This window comes from Arachis ipaensis, chromosome B06, assembly GCF_000816755.2.
Source record: "Arachis ipaensis cultivar K30076 chromosome B06, Araip1.1, whole genome shotgun sequence".
Classification (NCBI taxonomy): Eukaryota; Viridiplantae; Streptophyta; class Magnoliopsida; order Fabales; family Fabaceae; genus Arachis; species Arachis ipaensis.
This window is the reverse complement of record NC_029790.2, coordinates 97,032,842-97,047,550: the sequence shown is the minus strand read 5'-3', so window position 1 is coordinate 97,047,550 and position 14,709 is coordinate 97,032,842. Positions and strand designations below refer to the sequence as shown.

General features: G+C 35.2%; 1 protein-coding gene across 1 annotated transcript; it reads right to left on the bottom strand.

Annotated features, from left to right (window-relative positions):
- On the bottom strand, positions 909-10,524 carry LOC107604695 (70 kDa peptidyl-prolyl isomerase). The gene is made up of 12 exons (XM_016306342.2): positions 10,298-10,524; positions 9,878-9,964; positions 9,446-9,706; positions 9,036-9,113; positions 8,850-8,930; positions 8,456-8,653; positions 8,218-8,304; positions 7,737-7,927; positions 7,526-7,648; positions 7,283-7,429; positions 1,492-1,619; positions 909-1,187 (listed from the first exon to the last, which is right to left on the bottom strand). Exons 1-12 carry the CDS (start codon positions 10,458-10,460, stop codon positions 1,088-1,090), a joined length of 1,644 nt encoding a protein of 547 aa, XP_016161828.1. The 5' UTR covers positions 10,461-10,524; the 3' UTR covers positions 909-1,087.

Here is a 14,709-nt window from a genome sequence, read left to right as displayed (position 1 = left end):
AAATAATATTATTAATTTTTATTATTTTAAAAAATTATATTTTTATACTTACAAATTATATTTTTGAATCGAATATTTAACTAATCATACGAGTAGAATAACACGAATACGTAATACTGTAGTTAAATCGTTAAATAATATATGTGTTCTAGATACACTGGCATTAAACGCATTGTGCCATACCCTGGTTGCACCCGAAATGCATTTCAATTTTCATTAAATCAAGGTAATTGGTGACTAAATATCCGAAATAAATGTTTAATGTGATCTGGATCACAGTACCCGATATATATATATATAGGTATTCTGTGTATTATAAATTTCGATAAATAATATATTTAATTTATTTAAATAAAAAAATCTTTGATACTTGTCGTTTATATAGTAATTTTTTAGATCTAAAGCAATGTAAATACTATAATTACCCTACAAGTCATGTCTTTTCATTAATTAAATGTATTTAAATTTTTTTTTTTGTTGTAGTTGTGAAATAATTAATGCAATCAAATCAAATGAGTAACAAATGTATTGAAGGAGATGATACATGCATTGACAAATATTCAAATCCAGATTGTTGCAGAGATTATGTTTGTCCAAATTGCGATGTTTGTCCAAATTACGACCAAGAGGTTTGCAGTCAATTTCTCTAACAATTTGCAAACGAGGGGATTGCATTACTCGAAATAATAATATAACTGTTTGTCATCGTTCATGTTTAAACAATAATGATGTTGAGTTAATAATCATTGGTGAGCTTGTTAGTTTCACTTGAATAATATACGAGTTACATCCTTACATATATACTTGAATAATAATTTTCATGTAGTATTGTACTATAATACTACATGAGACTCATTTTCAATTTGTTTTGTGAGACCCATAATACATATTTTTATTGTTTTTGTGTGTTATCCCGTATAATTCTTAAAGTTAGTTGTTTTTTACTTAGCATTTTTGTGGTCTCGTTTAAGGCTAACATCGCATATAGACATTCATTTTTGAGTGTATAAATATTGTTAAATCAAAACCAATAGACGAAAACATGTATCGAGGAAGACAAAATCATCACTTTGTTGGAATTAACTAGCTAGCTCATCCTTGAAAACATTGTGCCGAAGATGTTGGATTCATATTTATTGTATTCCTTCTGCTTGAGCTTCAACTCTTTGTACTCAACTTTAATGTCTCTGATAATAAGCCAATCCAAGTAATGTAACAGATAATTATTAATTATTATTCAAATAGAACTACAAAAAAAAAGGGAAAAAAGGGAAAATAATGTATTGGATGTACCAACCTCAATTTGGTGCATCATGTACCATAATTCAATGGTATAGATTCAGGTCAATTGAATTATATATCTTAGCTTGGTGCATGATGCACTAGGTTTTTGGGAGTATGATAGAATTCTCAAAGGAATAGTTATTATAAATATTAATTGAAAAATGCAGAGTTTGAAATTGCAAAAACTAATTAATATAGAGAATTTACCTGTTATTTGGATCAATAATGAGTGCTCTTTTAATATCAACCTCAGCTTTCTCCAAATCTGATGTTTTCAGGTATGCTTGGCATCTTCTGTATAGAGCCTTCACATTTAAAGGGTCTTTCTCTAGTACCTGAAATTCATTCAAAATATACACAAAAATTTCATTAATTTATTGAATACAATTTAGTTAACTCTGTATTATTATGCAAACGATATATATTTTTAGAATTTCTCATGATACATTCAATAGAAACTTCATTTCCATTTAATTAACTAATTTATTCATTCGTTCTGTGCATCCTACACAATCAAGGGCATTATTATTAGTTGTATTAGAACCGTTATGAAACTTTTTTTTTTCAAAGTTTAAGCTGATTAAAGGAGACACATAAATAATTATATCTTTAACATGTCTCATCATACAAGACTTTGTTAGTGTTAGGTTGTTATTTATCAATTAGTTAAGTTAGTTCAAGTTATAGGTAGTTAGTTATAGTTCACATTGAATAAAATCTTTTGTATTGTAGTGTTACACCAGCAACCACACCTTTTGTATATATATATACCACATATATAGTGCAATGAATCCATCGAATTCATTCCAATTCTTTCACTATTCTTTGATTCAATATGGTATAAGACGCTATCATTTTTTTCTCATCTTCCACATTCTTCCTTCTTCAATTTTCCTTCATTTTCCTTCATTTTCTCTTATTCTTTCTCTTCTTTCTCCATTTCTTTTCTTCCTCACACTCGAACTCTTCCAATAGAGTTTATGAGAGCTGCGTCATTTCTTCAGATTAAATTTCATTATTTGAAGAAGTTAGGGTTCCGATCATGAGATCGAGTGTGAAAGACCGTTCTTTACTCAAGAACAAATTTATCCATAGCAAATCCATTTTTCTTGTCCTCTACAGACCAATCAGGACTCACTCTAGTTACTTAACAACTCACCAAAGAGAATTATAACTCATGGAGTATAGCCATGAAAAAAGCCCTCAACGCTAAGTGCAAATTTGGATTCATCAATGGTTCAGTATCTGATGAGCGGATATTTTATACGCTTTTTGACATCATTTTTATATAGTTTTTAGTAGGTTTTGTTTAGTATTTATTAAGTTTTCATAGGTTTTAGTGTTAAATTCACATTTTTGGATTCTACTTTGAGTTTTTGTGTTTTTATGCAATTTCAGGTATTTTCTGGCTGAAATTGAGGAGCTGGAGCAAAAGTCTAATTGAGGAGTTGGAGCAAAAGTATGATTCAGAGACAGAGAAAGCACTGCAGATGCTGTCCGGATCTAACCTCCTTGCACTCAGAAGAGCTTTTCTAGAGCTATAGAAGTCCAAATGGAGCGTTCTCAATGGCTATGGAAAGGTGGCTTCCAGAACTTTCTAGCAATGTATAATAGTTCATACTTTGCTTCAGATTAGAAAGCCCAAAACTGGCGTCCAATGCCAGCCTCCTGTACCTTTCCAGGCGTCCAGCGCCCAAAGAGCAGAGACCAGCATCCAAACGCCTAGACAAGACCCCCTAGCCAGCGTTCAATGCCCTAGAGACCTCATAGCACGTGGATCTCATTAAAGCTTAGCCCAAACACTCACCAAGTGGGCCCCATAAGTGAATTTTAGCACTAAGAAGACTGTTTTACCCTTATTAGTCATTAGTTTAGTATTTAAAGTAGAAGATCACTCTTTGTTAAGGATCTTAAGCCACTTTACATCATATTTTTGTTTACCACATTGTATCTCCTTTCAGTATGAGTTTCTAAACCTCCTAGGTTGAGGGGAGGAGCCCTGCTGAGTCCTATGAATTAATAAAAGTATTATTGTTTCTCTTTGATCCGTGTTTGATTAATTCTAATATGTATATTCATTCTTCATCAATATGAATGCGTTGAAATGACATAAGGTTATCACATTCTACATGGGTTCAGAGTGCATCTTTCATCGGACAATGATGAACCACCAGCTTGTCTATACATCTCTCAGACGGCTAATCCATGACTTTGTTGGGGACTTCTCGAGACATCAGTTCAGCCAATTTACGGGAAGATTAGAGTCTCTGTGATAGAGGCTAGAACCAAAGGCACAACATCCTCCGATTTGGAAGATTTGACCTTATCTGTGGCGTTTTGAGTAGGATCATCAAGGAGAATGAACTGCAGAAGCTTCACCCTCAATCAGAATGGATCCGCACTAATCCTGGGGTTCAGATCTGGAGGAGTATTGGCAGCTGCTCAAACTAGCGTCAATCACATACAGCCTGCCATTGAATAAATTATTCACAAGCAAAGGAAATAGTACTACCAGAGTTAATTCAGAAAGACAAAGCAACTTCAATCCTCAACTATATTCCTATTACTGATTGCCCTTAAATCAATCCAACCAACAACCTTTTGATTTTGCCTGACTAAGACCTGGAAGATAACCATAGCTTGCTTCAAACCATAATCCTCGTGGGATCGACTCTGACTTGCTCAGGTATTATTTGGACGACCTAGTGCACTTGCTGGTACAGCTGTACAAAGGTATGGGGATTCGTGCACCAGTATTGCGTCCAGATCCTGAGCTTAATGCCGAGAAATTCGATATATGGCAATGTGTGAATGATATAGTTAGCACCTGAATTCTCATGGTGTCCAAAGAAATTGCAACATCTCTGGTTTATACTGTTTCAGCTGAAGAGCTGTGGAATGATCTCAAAGAAAGGTTTCAACATGGCAATGGTCCAAGAATTTTTGAACTCAAGCGAAAGTTAGTGAACTTGAGTCAAGGTTCGATGACGGTTTCACAATACTTCACAAAGATAAAGTTCTTTGGGAAGAACTCAACTCATATCATCCAATTCCTTGCAATTGTGCTGATTCATGGCCAATGCAAGCTTTTCTACAAGACGAGTACGTACATTATTTTCTAATGGGGTTAGATGATTCCTATGCTCAGATTTGAGAACAAATTCTATTGATGGAGCTTCTACCATCAATCAACAAGGTCCTGTCCCTAGTAGTCCAAGAAGAGAAGTACAAGGTGATTGGAGCACCCTCAACCCCAACTCAACTTACTTTCTTTGCAAGAAATTAGCATGTGCCTCCACAATCAGGCAAAGGAAGAGGGAATGTGAAAAAGGACAGGCCTCTTTGTTCTTATTGTGGAATTTTTTATCATACAATTGATAAGTGTTTCAAGCTTCATGGTTTTCCACTAAATTATAATAGAGGAAGAAGTCCATCCATGCATGGTCTGAGGCAAGTAGCACACAATTTCATTGGAGGAGAGTCTCAATTGCCTCAAGATCCATCCTAACATCTTCTTTGACTTTGTCCTCCCCAATCCAATATTAGATTCTGAACCGTTGCCTAATGCTCAAACAATCCCAACCGTACCTGAGATACCTCAATCACTAACTACAACCAATAATCAATCCCAAATACTCCCTCTTATAGAAAACCAAACCTCACCTTCTACTTCCATCCAACCTAGAAGATCCCACATAACTAAACATACTCCCTCTTACCTTCATGCCTATATTTGTCATAATAAATCTCCTTACCTGATTTCAAACTTCTTCAACAACCATAGATTGAACCACACTTATCATTCTATTTACCAAGCCAATCTTATTCCTGAACCACAATTTTACCATCAAGCAGTTAAACATGAGGAATGGAGGACTGCAATGAAAGAAGAACTTGAGGCTTTGGAGTCTAACAGCACTTGGAAATTGGTTCCTTTACCACCCACCAAAGTTGCCATAGGGTGCAGATGGGTTTACAAAGCCAAACTAAAAGCTTATGGGAGTTTAGAAAGGTACAAAGCAAGATTAGTAGTCAAGGGATACACACAACAAGCAGGAATCGATTTTAAAGATACCTTTAGCCTTGTAGCTAAAGTCACCACTGTACAAGTTCTACTAGGCATTACAGCAGTGCGTAAGTGGCATTTAATCCAATTGGACATCAATAATGCACTTCTCAATAGGGATTTGGATGAAGAGGTATATATGGAATTTCTAATAGGGCATCTCGAATGCAAGAAAGGCCTGGTATGTAGGCTTACAAAGTCACTTTATGGGCTTAGACAACCTTCGAGACAGTGATTTCACAAATTTTGCTCAACTCTTAAGCAAAATAGTTTCACTCAATGCAAGAGTGACTACTCCTTATTCTCAACAGGTTCTAGTGATTTTGTAACCTTCCTATTGGAATACGTAGACGACATCATAATTGCAGGAGTTAGCCTTGATATGGTGACCAAAGTCCAATTAAAGCTGCAATCCATTTTTAAACTCAAAATATTGGGGGACTTAAAATTCTTTTTAGGCTTGGAACTCGCCAACAGCTCAAGTATACACTCTCTTTGCTAGAAGACACCAACCTCTTGGATTGCAAGCCAGCAACAGTTCCTTTGGATGCCAATCTCAAATTATGAGCTAAAGAAGGTGATCCGATCTCTAATGCTTCTGCATATAGGAGACTCATTGGTCGCCTCATGTACCTCACTATCTCCCGGTCAGACATTACCTTTGCTGTCACTAAACTGGCACAATTCATGTCTAACCCGCGGATGCCTCATTTACAAGCTGCTCACCAAGTATTAAGGTACCTTAAGAATGCACCAGGCCAAGGGATTCTATTTTCAGCTGCTTCCCAACTCACCCTGTCCATATACTCTGATGTTGATTGGGGTAGTTGTCTCGACACAAGGAGATCAACTACAGGCTACTGTGCCTTCTTAGGTGACTCTCTCATTGCTTGGAAGAGCAAGAAGCGATAATAGTCTCTAGGAGCTCCACCGAAGTCGAATATAGGTCCATGGCTCATCCTAGCTGTGAGGTTATTTGGTTAATTGGTTTACTTTAGTTCTTTAGAGTCCAAGTCGATTCGGCCATGTTATTTTGCAACAACATCTCTGCTCTTCAATTGGCATCAAATCCCACCTTTAATGAGAGATCCAAAAATGTTGAATTGACTGCCATTTCATCCGTGAGAAGATTGAAGCTGACACCATTAGATTGATTCATGTACCTACTAAACATCAACTAGCTGATATTCTAACTAAAGCTCTCCCTCCACCTCAATTTTACTTTCTTATGTCCAAGTTAGGAACATACAATTTGTATGCTCTAACTTGAGGGGGATGTTAGTGTTAGGTTGTTATTTATTAATTAGTTAAGTTAGTTCAAGTTATAGGTAGTTAGTTATAGTTCACAGTGAATAAAATCTTTTGTATTGTAGTGTTGCCTACACCAACAACCACATCTTCTGTATTGTAGTGTTGTCTACACCAGCAACTACACCTCTTGTATATATATATATATATATATATAGTGCAATGAATCCATCGAATTCATTCCAATTCTTTCACTATTCTTTGATTTAATAGATTTCTTTTTGGTTTGCGTAATTTTTTGCTTAGCTTTTTTTTCTTTTTTTTATTTGTCTTATCTTAAAATAACTTTTTTTAAGTCAATAAGAATCGAATTTCAGAGTTTTAAGTTATAAAAGTTCTGATATTATATGTCATGAAACAAATTTTTTAAAAGATTTAAACCGATAAAAAAAGACACATGAATAATTATATTTTAACAACATCTATAATCAAATGCTTTGATTTTGTATTAGGATGAGATATATAATATAGGACACATGAAAGTGAATCCACTCTCTATTCAATGTTTTTTGTTTTTCTTTTGAGGAAAAAAAGATATTAAAAAAAATCAACTTTTTTTAAGCTTTATTTTCAAATTAAAATTTATATAAATTAGCTCATATTATTAAGAGGATGAGAGGATACCTTTGTGCATAATCTGGAAGCTTCAGTGTAGTCCCCCAATTTGAGTTTACAAGCAGCATTATTCAAGTTACATGATAACCGTAACGTATCTGCATGACTCTTCTCATCTTCACTGAATGAATGATCAAACTCTATGCATTTTACAGCCTATACAGTATCAAATCAATAAAAATATATCATTAACTCATTAATAATTCCACAGTATATAGTATATGTATATAACTAACTAATTAATCAACTAACCTTTTCATATTCCATGGATGCACGCCTGAAATTTTCAGCCTTAAACATCAAATTCCCATCATGCTTCTTCTTCTCACAAGCTTCTAATTTCTCTTGGTTGTCCATCTTCCAAAATGGTTTCTCCTTTAAACATTAAAGAAATTTGATTTGAGCATATCATAAGTGAGAAGTAAAAGTAATTATTATAAATAATTCGTCTCAATCAACTAACCTTAACGAAATCAACCAATTCAACTTCATAGTAAAGGACTTTATTATTACTATTATTGTTATTGTTAGGTGTGTCTTCTCCTTCTCCCTGTGAATTGTTGTCACTAAAATAATCAGCACTGATAGTCACAAGAGCTTGTTCTGCTTTTTTCATTGTCATTATTGCTCTTTCTAGACCCTCAGGCACCTGTCCTGGAAAAATAAAATAAAACAAGCCAAAATTAAACTGATAGTATTAATGAATAATTTTATATTTAACATATTTACTTGCACATGATTTTTTATTTATTTATTTTGGTTTTGAAGTGTGGGCTATACACAGATCTATCTTATCTTGTACTAAATTCTAAACTTTTTATTTAAAAGAATAATCTGGCTAACAAGAATTGAACCCTAAATTTTTTCACTATAAAATTTTTAATAGTATGTAGCAATTTTTTTTTTATCAAACATAAATTTCAAGTATGACAGAAAAAGCATACCTTCTTGAATTGTGAACTCAAAAGGTTCTTCCTCTGATCCTTTCTTCTGAATAATTGTTCCATCTTTTTGTTTACATGAATATATAACTGCAACCAATTGAAAACATTAATTTAGAACTTGAGAATTAAGATAGCAAGAGTCTAACAGTTCATCCTTCAACTTCTTCTGCAATACCAAGATAATAGGAGCCTCATGTATTAGATGTACAGAAGCTCATTTTCTTGAGATACAAGTTACCTTTCACATGAGATCCTTCGTTGGGACGATCGAACCCCTCACCAGATTTCTTAATTTTCTTCAATATTTTCTTATCGCCTGTGACATCGGTCACAATTTTCCATGATACTAACTCTAGTTTGATGGTTATTATCTTGAAATCCGGTTGGAGAAAACCATCAGGCTCCTTGATTCTATCTGGATTTTGAATGATTCCATCTACAAAGTTAAGTTAATATCAGTCTATGGCTAAACATACTAATATATTAATTTTTTAATAGAACAAATTAATCAAGATTACAATTATTTTGAAGCAGAGAGTATAACACAACACAAAGAAAATAGGAAAGTAATAACTTGGAAATACATTATTCATATTTCATCTGAAATAAATTTTGAATTTTGATTAACTTACAAGAGAATTTCAAAGCTAGCTCTGCCACCTCACCCTTTCTCATGGTCTTAACTGCTACACTCATGGCAGGACATAGATAGCCTGATCCAGTACACAATAATGTTGAGGTTTTGAATCAATTTTATTTGAACAACTAAGAAAATAAAATAAATTCTGAAACCAAGTACATACAGCACTAAACCTTACCTTCACTTACATTAAATTCCACACCTTGGTCAGAGTTAGAGACAAGCATGCCACTCTCTAGCATTGCTTCATATTTCACTGTAAACAATCACCAATTCGCCACTTTCAAATCTTGAAAGACTACTTTGTCCCTGTGTTTTTGGTTAGGGACGAGAGGGTTGAGGTTTACTCGAATTATATTTGAGTAATGATAAGGAATCAATTCTTTTTCGGCCAATATCAGCTCATCTTTTTTAAAATTATTTTGTTTATCTTAAATTTTAGACTCTAAATCACAAACTCTTAACTTTAGACCCTAAATTATAAATTCTAAGAAAAAGTTGACTAATGTTGACTAACTAAAAATTAATTTTCTATACTTTATCTTTATATAAATTAAAAAGGAAACATAAGAAAAAAGCAGAGTGTACCTAGAACTTCATCAGCGTCTTTAGGGGTAGCCCATCCATCTCCCTCTTTTAGAATCTTTTTGATGATTCCTCCATCACCATTCAAGTCTCTAATGGTATTCCAAGATAGCAATTCGATTTCGAAAATGAGAGTCGCGTTGGGAGGAACCAGTGGTGGAGACCCTACTTCCCCATACGCCAAGTTAGGTGGCATTTTGAAGATTGCTCTCTCCCCTTTCTTCATGCTCCCAACTCCTTCATCCCAACCCTTGATAACTTCACCTGATTATAGAAATAATAGCATGGAATTCAATTTCCATTTCATTATCCACATTGTGAAGTTCCATTTTTAATAGTTATCACTGAATTTATACACTAGCAAGTAAATTTATATGTAACTTTGTAAACTGAGAACATTATGAAGATATTATGAAGTATGGAAGTGCATATTACATTGGCCTAATTTGAAACGAAACGAGGACCCTTTATCATAACTGGATTCAAGAGATGCTCCATTTTCAACTTGTCCTCTGAAATTAACTGAAGGAAGAAAAGACAATGTTAGCTTTAGCATAGTTACATACGCAATATGTTCCGGTACGAAAACAGATACGCCATATGCCATATGTAGAATATTTTACGTGAAAAATATACATATGGCATTTTGCTATGCAGATAAATTGGTACCCAGTACATGCGAATTGGTATGCGTTATGCTTTCTAATTGGTGAATCATGTAACTATGAGCTTTAGTATTAGAACTCAATATCAAAAAGGTGATAAAGCTGAAAAATTAAGTATGAACTAGACTACAAAACAAGAAAAGGAGAAAGATAAGTGAAGCATATGAAGTGGTATAAAACAGTGGGTAACCTTCAACTTCGTCTCCAAAGAATGGAGTTTGCCAAGTGAGACCTTTCCTTATAACACGTTTAGTGAGGCCATCATTTCCAATTTGCAAGAGTGGGGATTCAGAGTTCTGAGCTTCAAATTCAGCTTCCAAAGACTGGCTTGGAAGAGGAGGAGACACTGCCATTGAAATGAGACAGAGAGAAGAGATTGTGTTGTGTGTTTCAAAGCAAAGGATAAGCCGTTGTTGGTTTCCCTCCTTTTGAACCTGTCGGTTCACAGATATTTTTTTATTGCTGTTTTTTTTTTATTTCTTCTATTGTTAAAAATTAAAATGTGATAATAAAATTAATTTGCGGGGACAAATTACTCTCAGCTCAAATGCTGAATTCATTTTCTTAATTTTACAAGAGTTTAACTTTTTTTTATATATACTTTAGAATAAAAATTAAAGGTTTTAGTTAAACTATACTCACTACCTATGATGGATTTTTACTGAATGGTATAGATATAAATATATATGAAAATTAAACATATTGTTTCCAAGAATATATTACGTTAACATATTTGGTCTAAGTCTCTAATAAAATTGTAATGATTTAACTTAATTCGTTTTGAAACAATAATTTGAATGATCTTTTAAAACTAAATTATCATAACTACTCTTAAGAATTACAGAATTTTTTTAAAAAAAAAATTGGACATATATAAAAGATAAATTTTATGCTATCATAACTACTCTTAAGAATTACAGAATTTTTTTAAAAAAAAAATTGGACCTATATACAAGATAAATTTTATGCAAACAAAAATAAATGTTTCTAAAATATTTTTACTAAGGATAAAATCAAAATTAATAATTAATTATAAGAAAAAATATATTAAGCCTAGATAAATCATAAATCTAGTGAATAAAATGCCAGTCAAATAATAGGCAGTGGAAGTGCATAAGTCATAAGTGCAGGTCACTGAAAAAACATAAACACCAACAAAGATGTAGGTCAGAGACTAACAAGAAGCCAACAAATTAATTTCTGAGTAAAGGACAAATTCGTCCTGATCTTTTTTTCGCGGACATTTTCGTCTCCGAAGATTGGAAAATACTTTAATGTTCCTGACCCCCAAAAAAATGGACATATTTACCCTCCGTTAGAGTCGCTCCGTTTGCCCTGACGGAAAACGGTGACGTGGCTCCCGTGGCGCTGACCTGGCCGTTACGGGCTGCCATGTGGGATGGACTTTTGAAAAGAGGACGTATTAGTCCCCAAGAACCAAAACGTTATCGTTTCTCCTCCACCCCCAATCTATGATGAACAACTTAAGACCAGCAAAGGAGCTAGCTGTGAAAGTGAAAGAGATAGAGAGATTGAGAGAGAGGATAGCATTGACTACTCACCACACCACTCACCATCTATCAAGCTGTGCCAAAACCCATATCATTAACAAGAACAACACATGAATTCTTTCACAGGAATTGGAATGTAGTGTGGTGTGTTGTGTTGAGTTGTGTACTCCAACAAATTGAGAGCAAAGTTGAGTTGGGCTTGACCACCATTAACACTAAATCTACTAGTAATTACACTTGAGCTGGCTGCAACAACAACCAAACTTGTACACTCCATTAGGATTTAGGACATGATGGACGAAAGTAAGTGAAAAACTCAAAAACCAAGTGATGAGCGGATAATTTATACGCTTTTTGGCATTGTTTTTACATAGTTTTCAGTATAATTTAATTAGTTTTTAGTATATTTTTATTAGTTTTTAATTAAAATTCATATTTCTGGATTTTACTATGAGTTTGTGTGTTTTTTCTATGATTTCAGGTATTTTCTGGCTGAAATTGAGGGACTTGAGCAAAAATCAGATTCAGAGGTTGAAGAAGGACTGCAGATGCTGTTGGATTCTGACCTCTCTGCACTCAAAGTAAATTTTCTAGAGCTATAGAACTCCAAATGGTGCGCTCTAAATTGCGTTGGAAAGTAGACATCCAAGGCTTTCCAGCAATATATAATAGTCCATACTTTGATTAAGGATAGATGACGTAAACTGGCGTTGAACGCCAGTTCCATGCTGCATTCTGGAGTCAAACGCCAGAAACAGGTTGCAAAGTGGAGTTAAACGCCAGAAACATGTTACAAACTGGCGTTCAACTCCAAGAAAGACCTCTACACGTGTAAAGCTCAATGCTCAGCCCAAGAACACACCAAGTGGGCCCCGAAAGTGAATTTCTGCATCATTTACTCATTTCTGTAAACCCTAGTAATTAGTTTAGTATAAATAGGACTTTTTACTATCTTTGTAGGGGATCTTTGATTCGTTTTATGCTATCTTAGACTTTTGTGAGGGCTGGCCATTTGGCCATGCCTGAACCTTCATCACTTATGTATTTTCAACGGTAGAGTTTCTACACACCATAGATTAAGGTGTGGAGCTCTGCTGTTCCTCAAAGATTAATGCAAAGTACTACTGTTTTTTCTATTCAATTCAACTTATTCCGCTTCTAAGATATTCATTCGCACTTCAATATAATGGATGTGATGATCGTGACAGTCATCATCATCCTCAACTTATGAACGCGTGCCTGACAACCACTTCCGTTTTACCTTAGATTGAATAGATATCTCTTGGATATCTAATACAGGGGACCGAGTCCGAGTTATTAGTGTCTTCGTGGTATAAGTTAGAACCCATGGATGGCCATTCTTGAGATCCGAAAAGTCTAAACCTTGTCTGTGGTATTCCGAGTAGGATCTGGGAAGGGATGGTTGTGACGAGCTTCAAACTCGCGAGTGCTGGGCGTAGTGACAGACGCAAAAGGATCAATGGATCCTATTCCAGTATGATCGAGAACCGACAGATGAATAGCCGTGCCGTGACAGAGCATCTTGGACCATTTTTACTGCGAGGACGGGAAGTAGCCATTGACAACGGTGATGCCCAACATACAGCTTGCCATGGAAAGGAGTAGGAAGGATTGGATGAAGACAGCAGGAAAGCAGACATTCAGAGGGACGAAAGCATCTCTATACGCTTATCTGAAATTCTCACCAATGAATTACATAAGTATCTCTATCCTATTTTAATTATCTTTTAGTACACTATAATCTCTTAATACATTTGAATCCGCCTGACTGAGATTTACAAGGTGACCATAGCTTGCTTCAAGCCGACAATCTCTGTGGGATCGACCCTTACTCACGTAAGGTTTATTACTTGGACGACTGGTGTGCGAAATTGTGATCTAGATGTGAAATTGTTGTTCGAAATTGATTCCCTGGCAATGGCTCCAAAAACGTGTGCACAATACCATGGTCCAAACATAACTTCACAATCTTCGCGCAACTAACTAGCAAGTGCACTGGGTCGTCCAAGTAATACCTTACGTGAGTAAGGGTCGAATCCTACAGAGATTGTTGGTATGAAGCAAGCTATGGTCATCTCATAAATCTCAGTCAGGCGGATTAAATTGATTTTATGAATTGATAAGTAAAAGATAAATAAAATATAAAATAGGATAGTGGTACTTCTGTAATTCATTGGTGAGAATTTCAGATAAGCGTATAGAGATGCTTTCGTTCCTCTGAACCTCTGCTTTGCTGCTGTCTTCATCCAATCAATTCTACTCCTTTCCATGGCAAGCTGTATATTGGGCATCACCGTTGTTAGTGGCTACATCCCGTCCTCTCTGTGAAAATGGTCCGATGCGCTGTCACTGCATGGCTGATGAGCGGATAATTTATACGCTTTTTGACACTGTTTTTAGTATGTTTTTAGTAGGATCTAGTTACTTTTAGGGATGTTTTCATTAGTTTTTATGTTAAATTCACATTTCTGGACTTTACTATGAGTTTGTGTGTTTTTCTGTGATTTCAGGTATTTTCTGGCTGAAATTGAGGGACTTGAGCAAAAATCAGATTCAGAGGTTGAAAAAGGACTGCTCATGCTGTTAGATTCTGACCTCCCAGCACTCAAAGTGGATTTTCTGGAGCTACAGAATTCAAAATGGCGCGCTTCCAATTGCGTTGGAAAGTAGACATCCAGGGCTTTCCAGCAATATATAATAGTCCATACTTTCGCCAAGAATTGATGACGTAAACTGGTGTTCAACGCCAGCCTTCTGCCCAAATCTGGCGTCCAGCGCTAGAAAAGGATCCAAAACCAGAGTTGAACGCCCAAACTGGCACAGAAACTGGCGTTCAACTCCACAAATGGCCTCTGCACGTGCAACACTCAGGCTCAGCCCAAACACACACCAAGTGGGCCCAGGAAGTGGATTTATGCAACAATTACTTACTCATGTAAACCCTAGTAGCTAGTTTATTATAAATAGGACCTTTTACTAGTCTTTTGGACCATCTTTGGATCTTTGGATTACCTTATGATCCTTTGATCATGTTTTAGGGGGCTGGCCATCTCGGCCATGCCTGGACCTT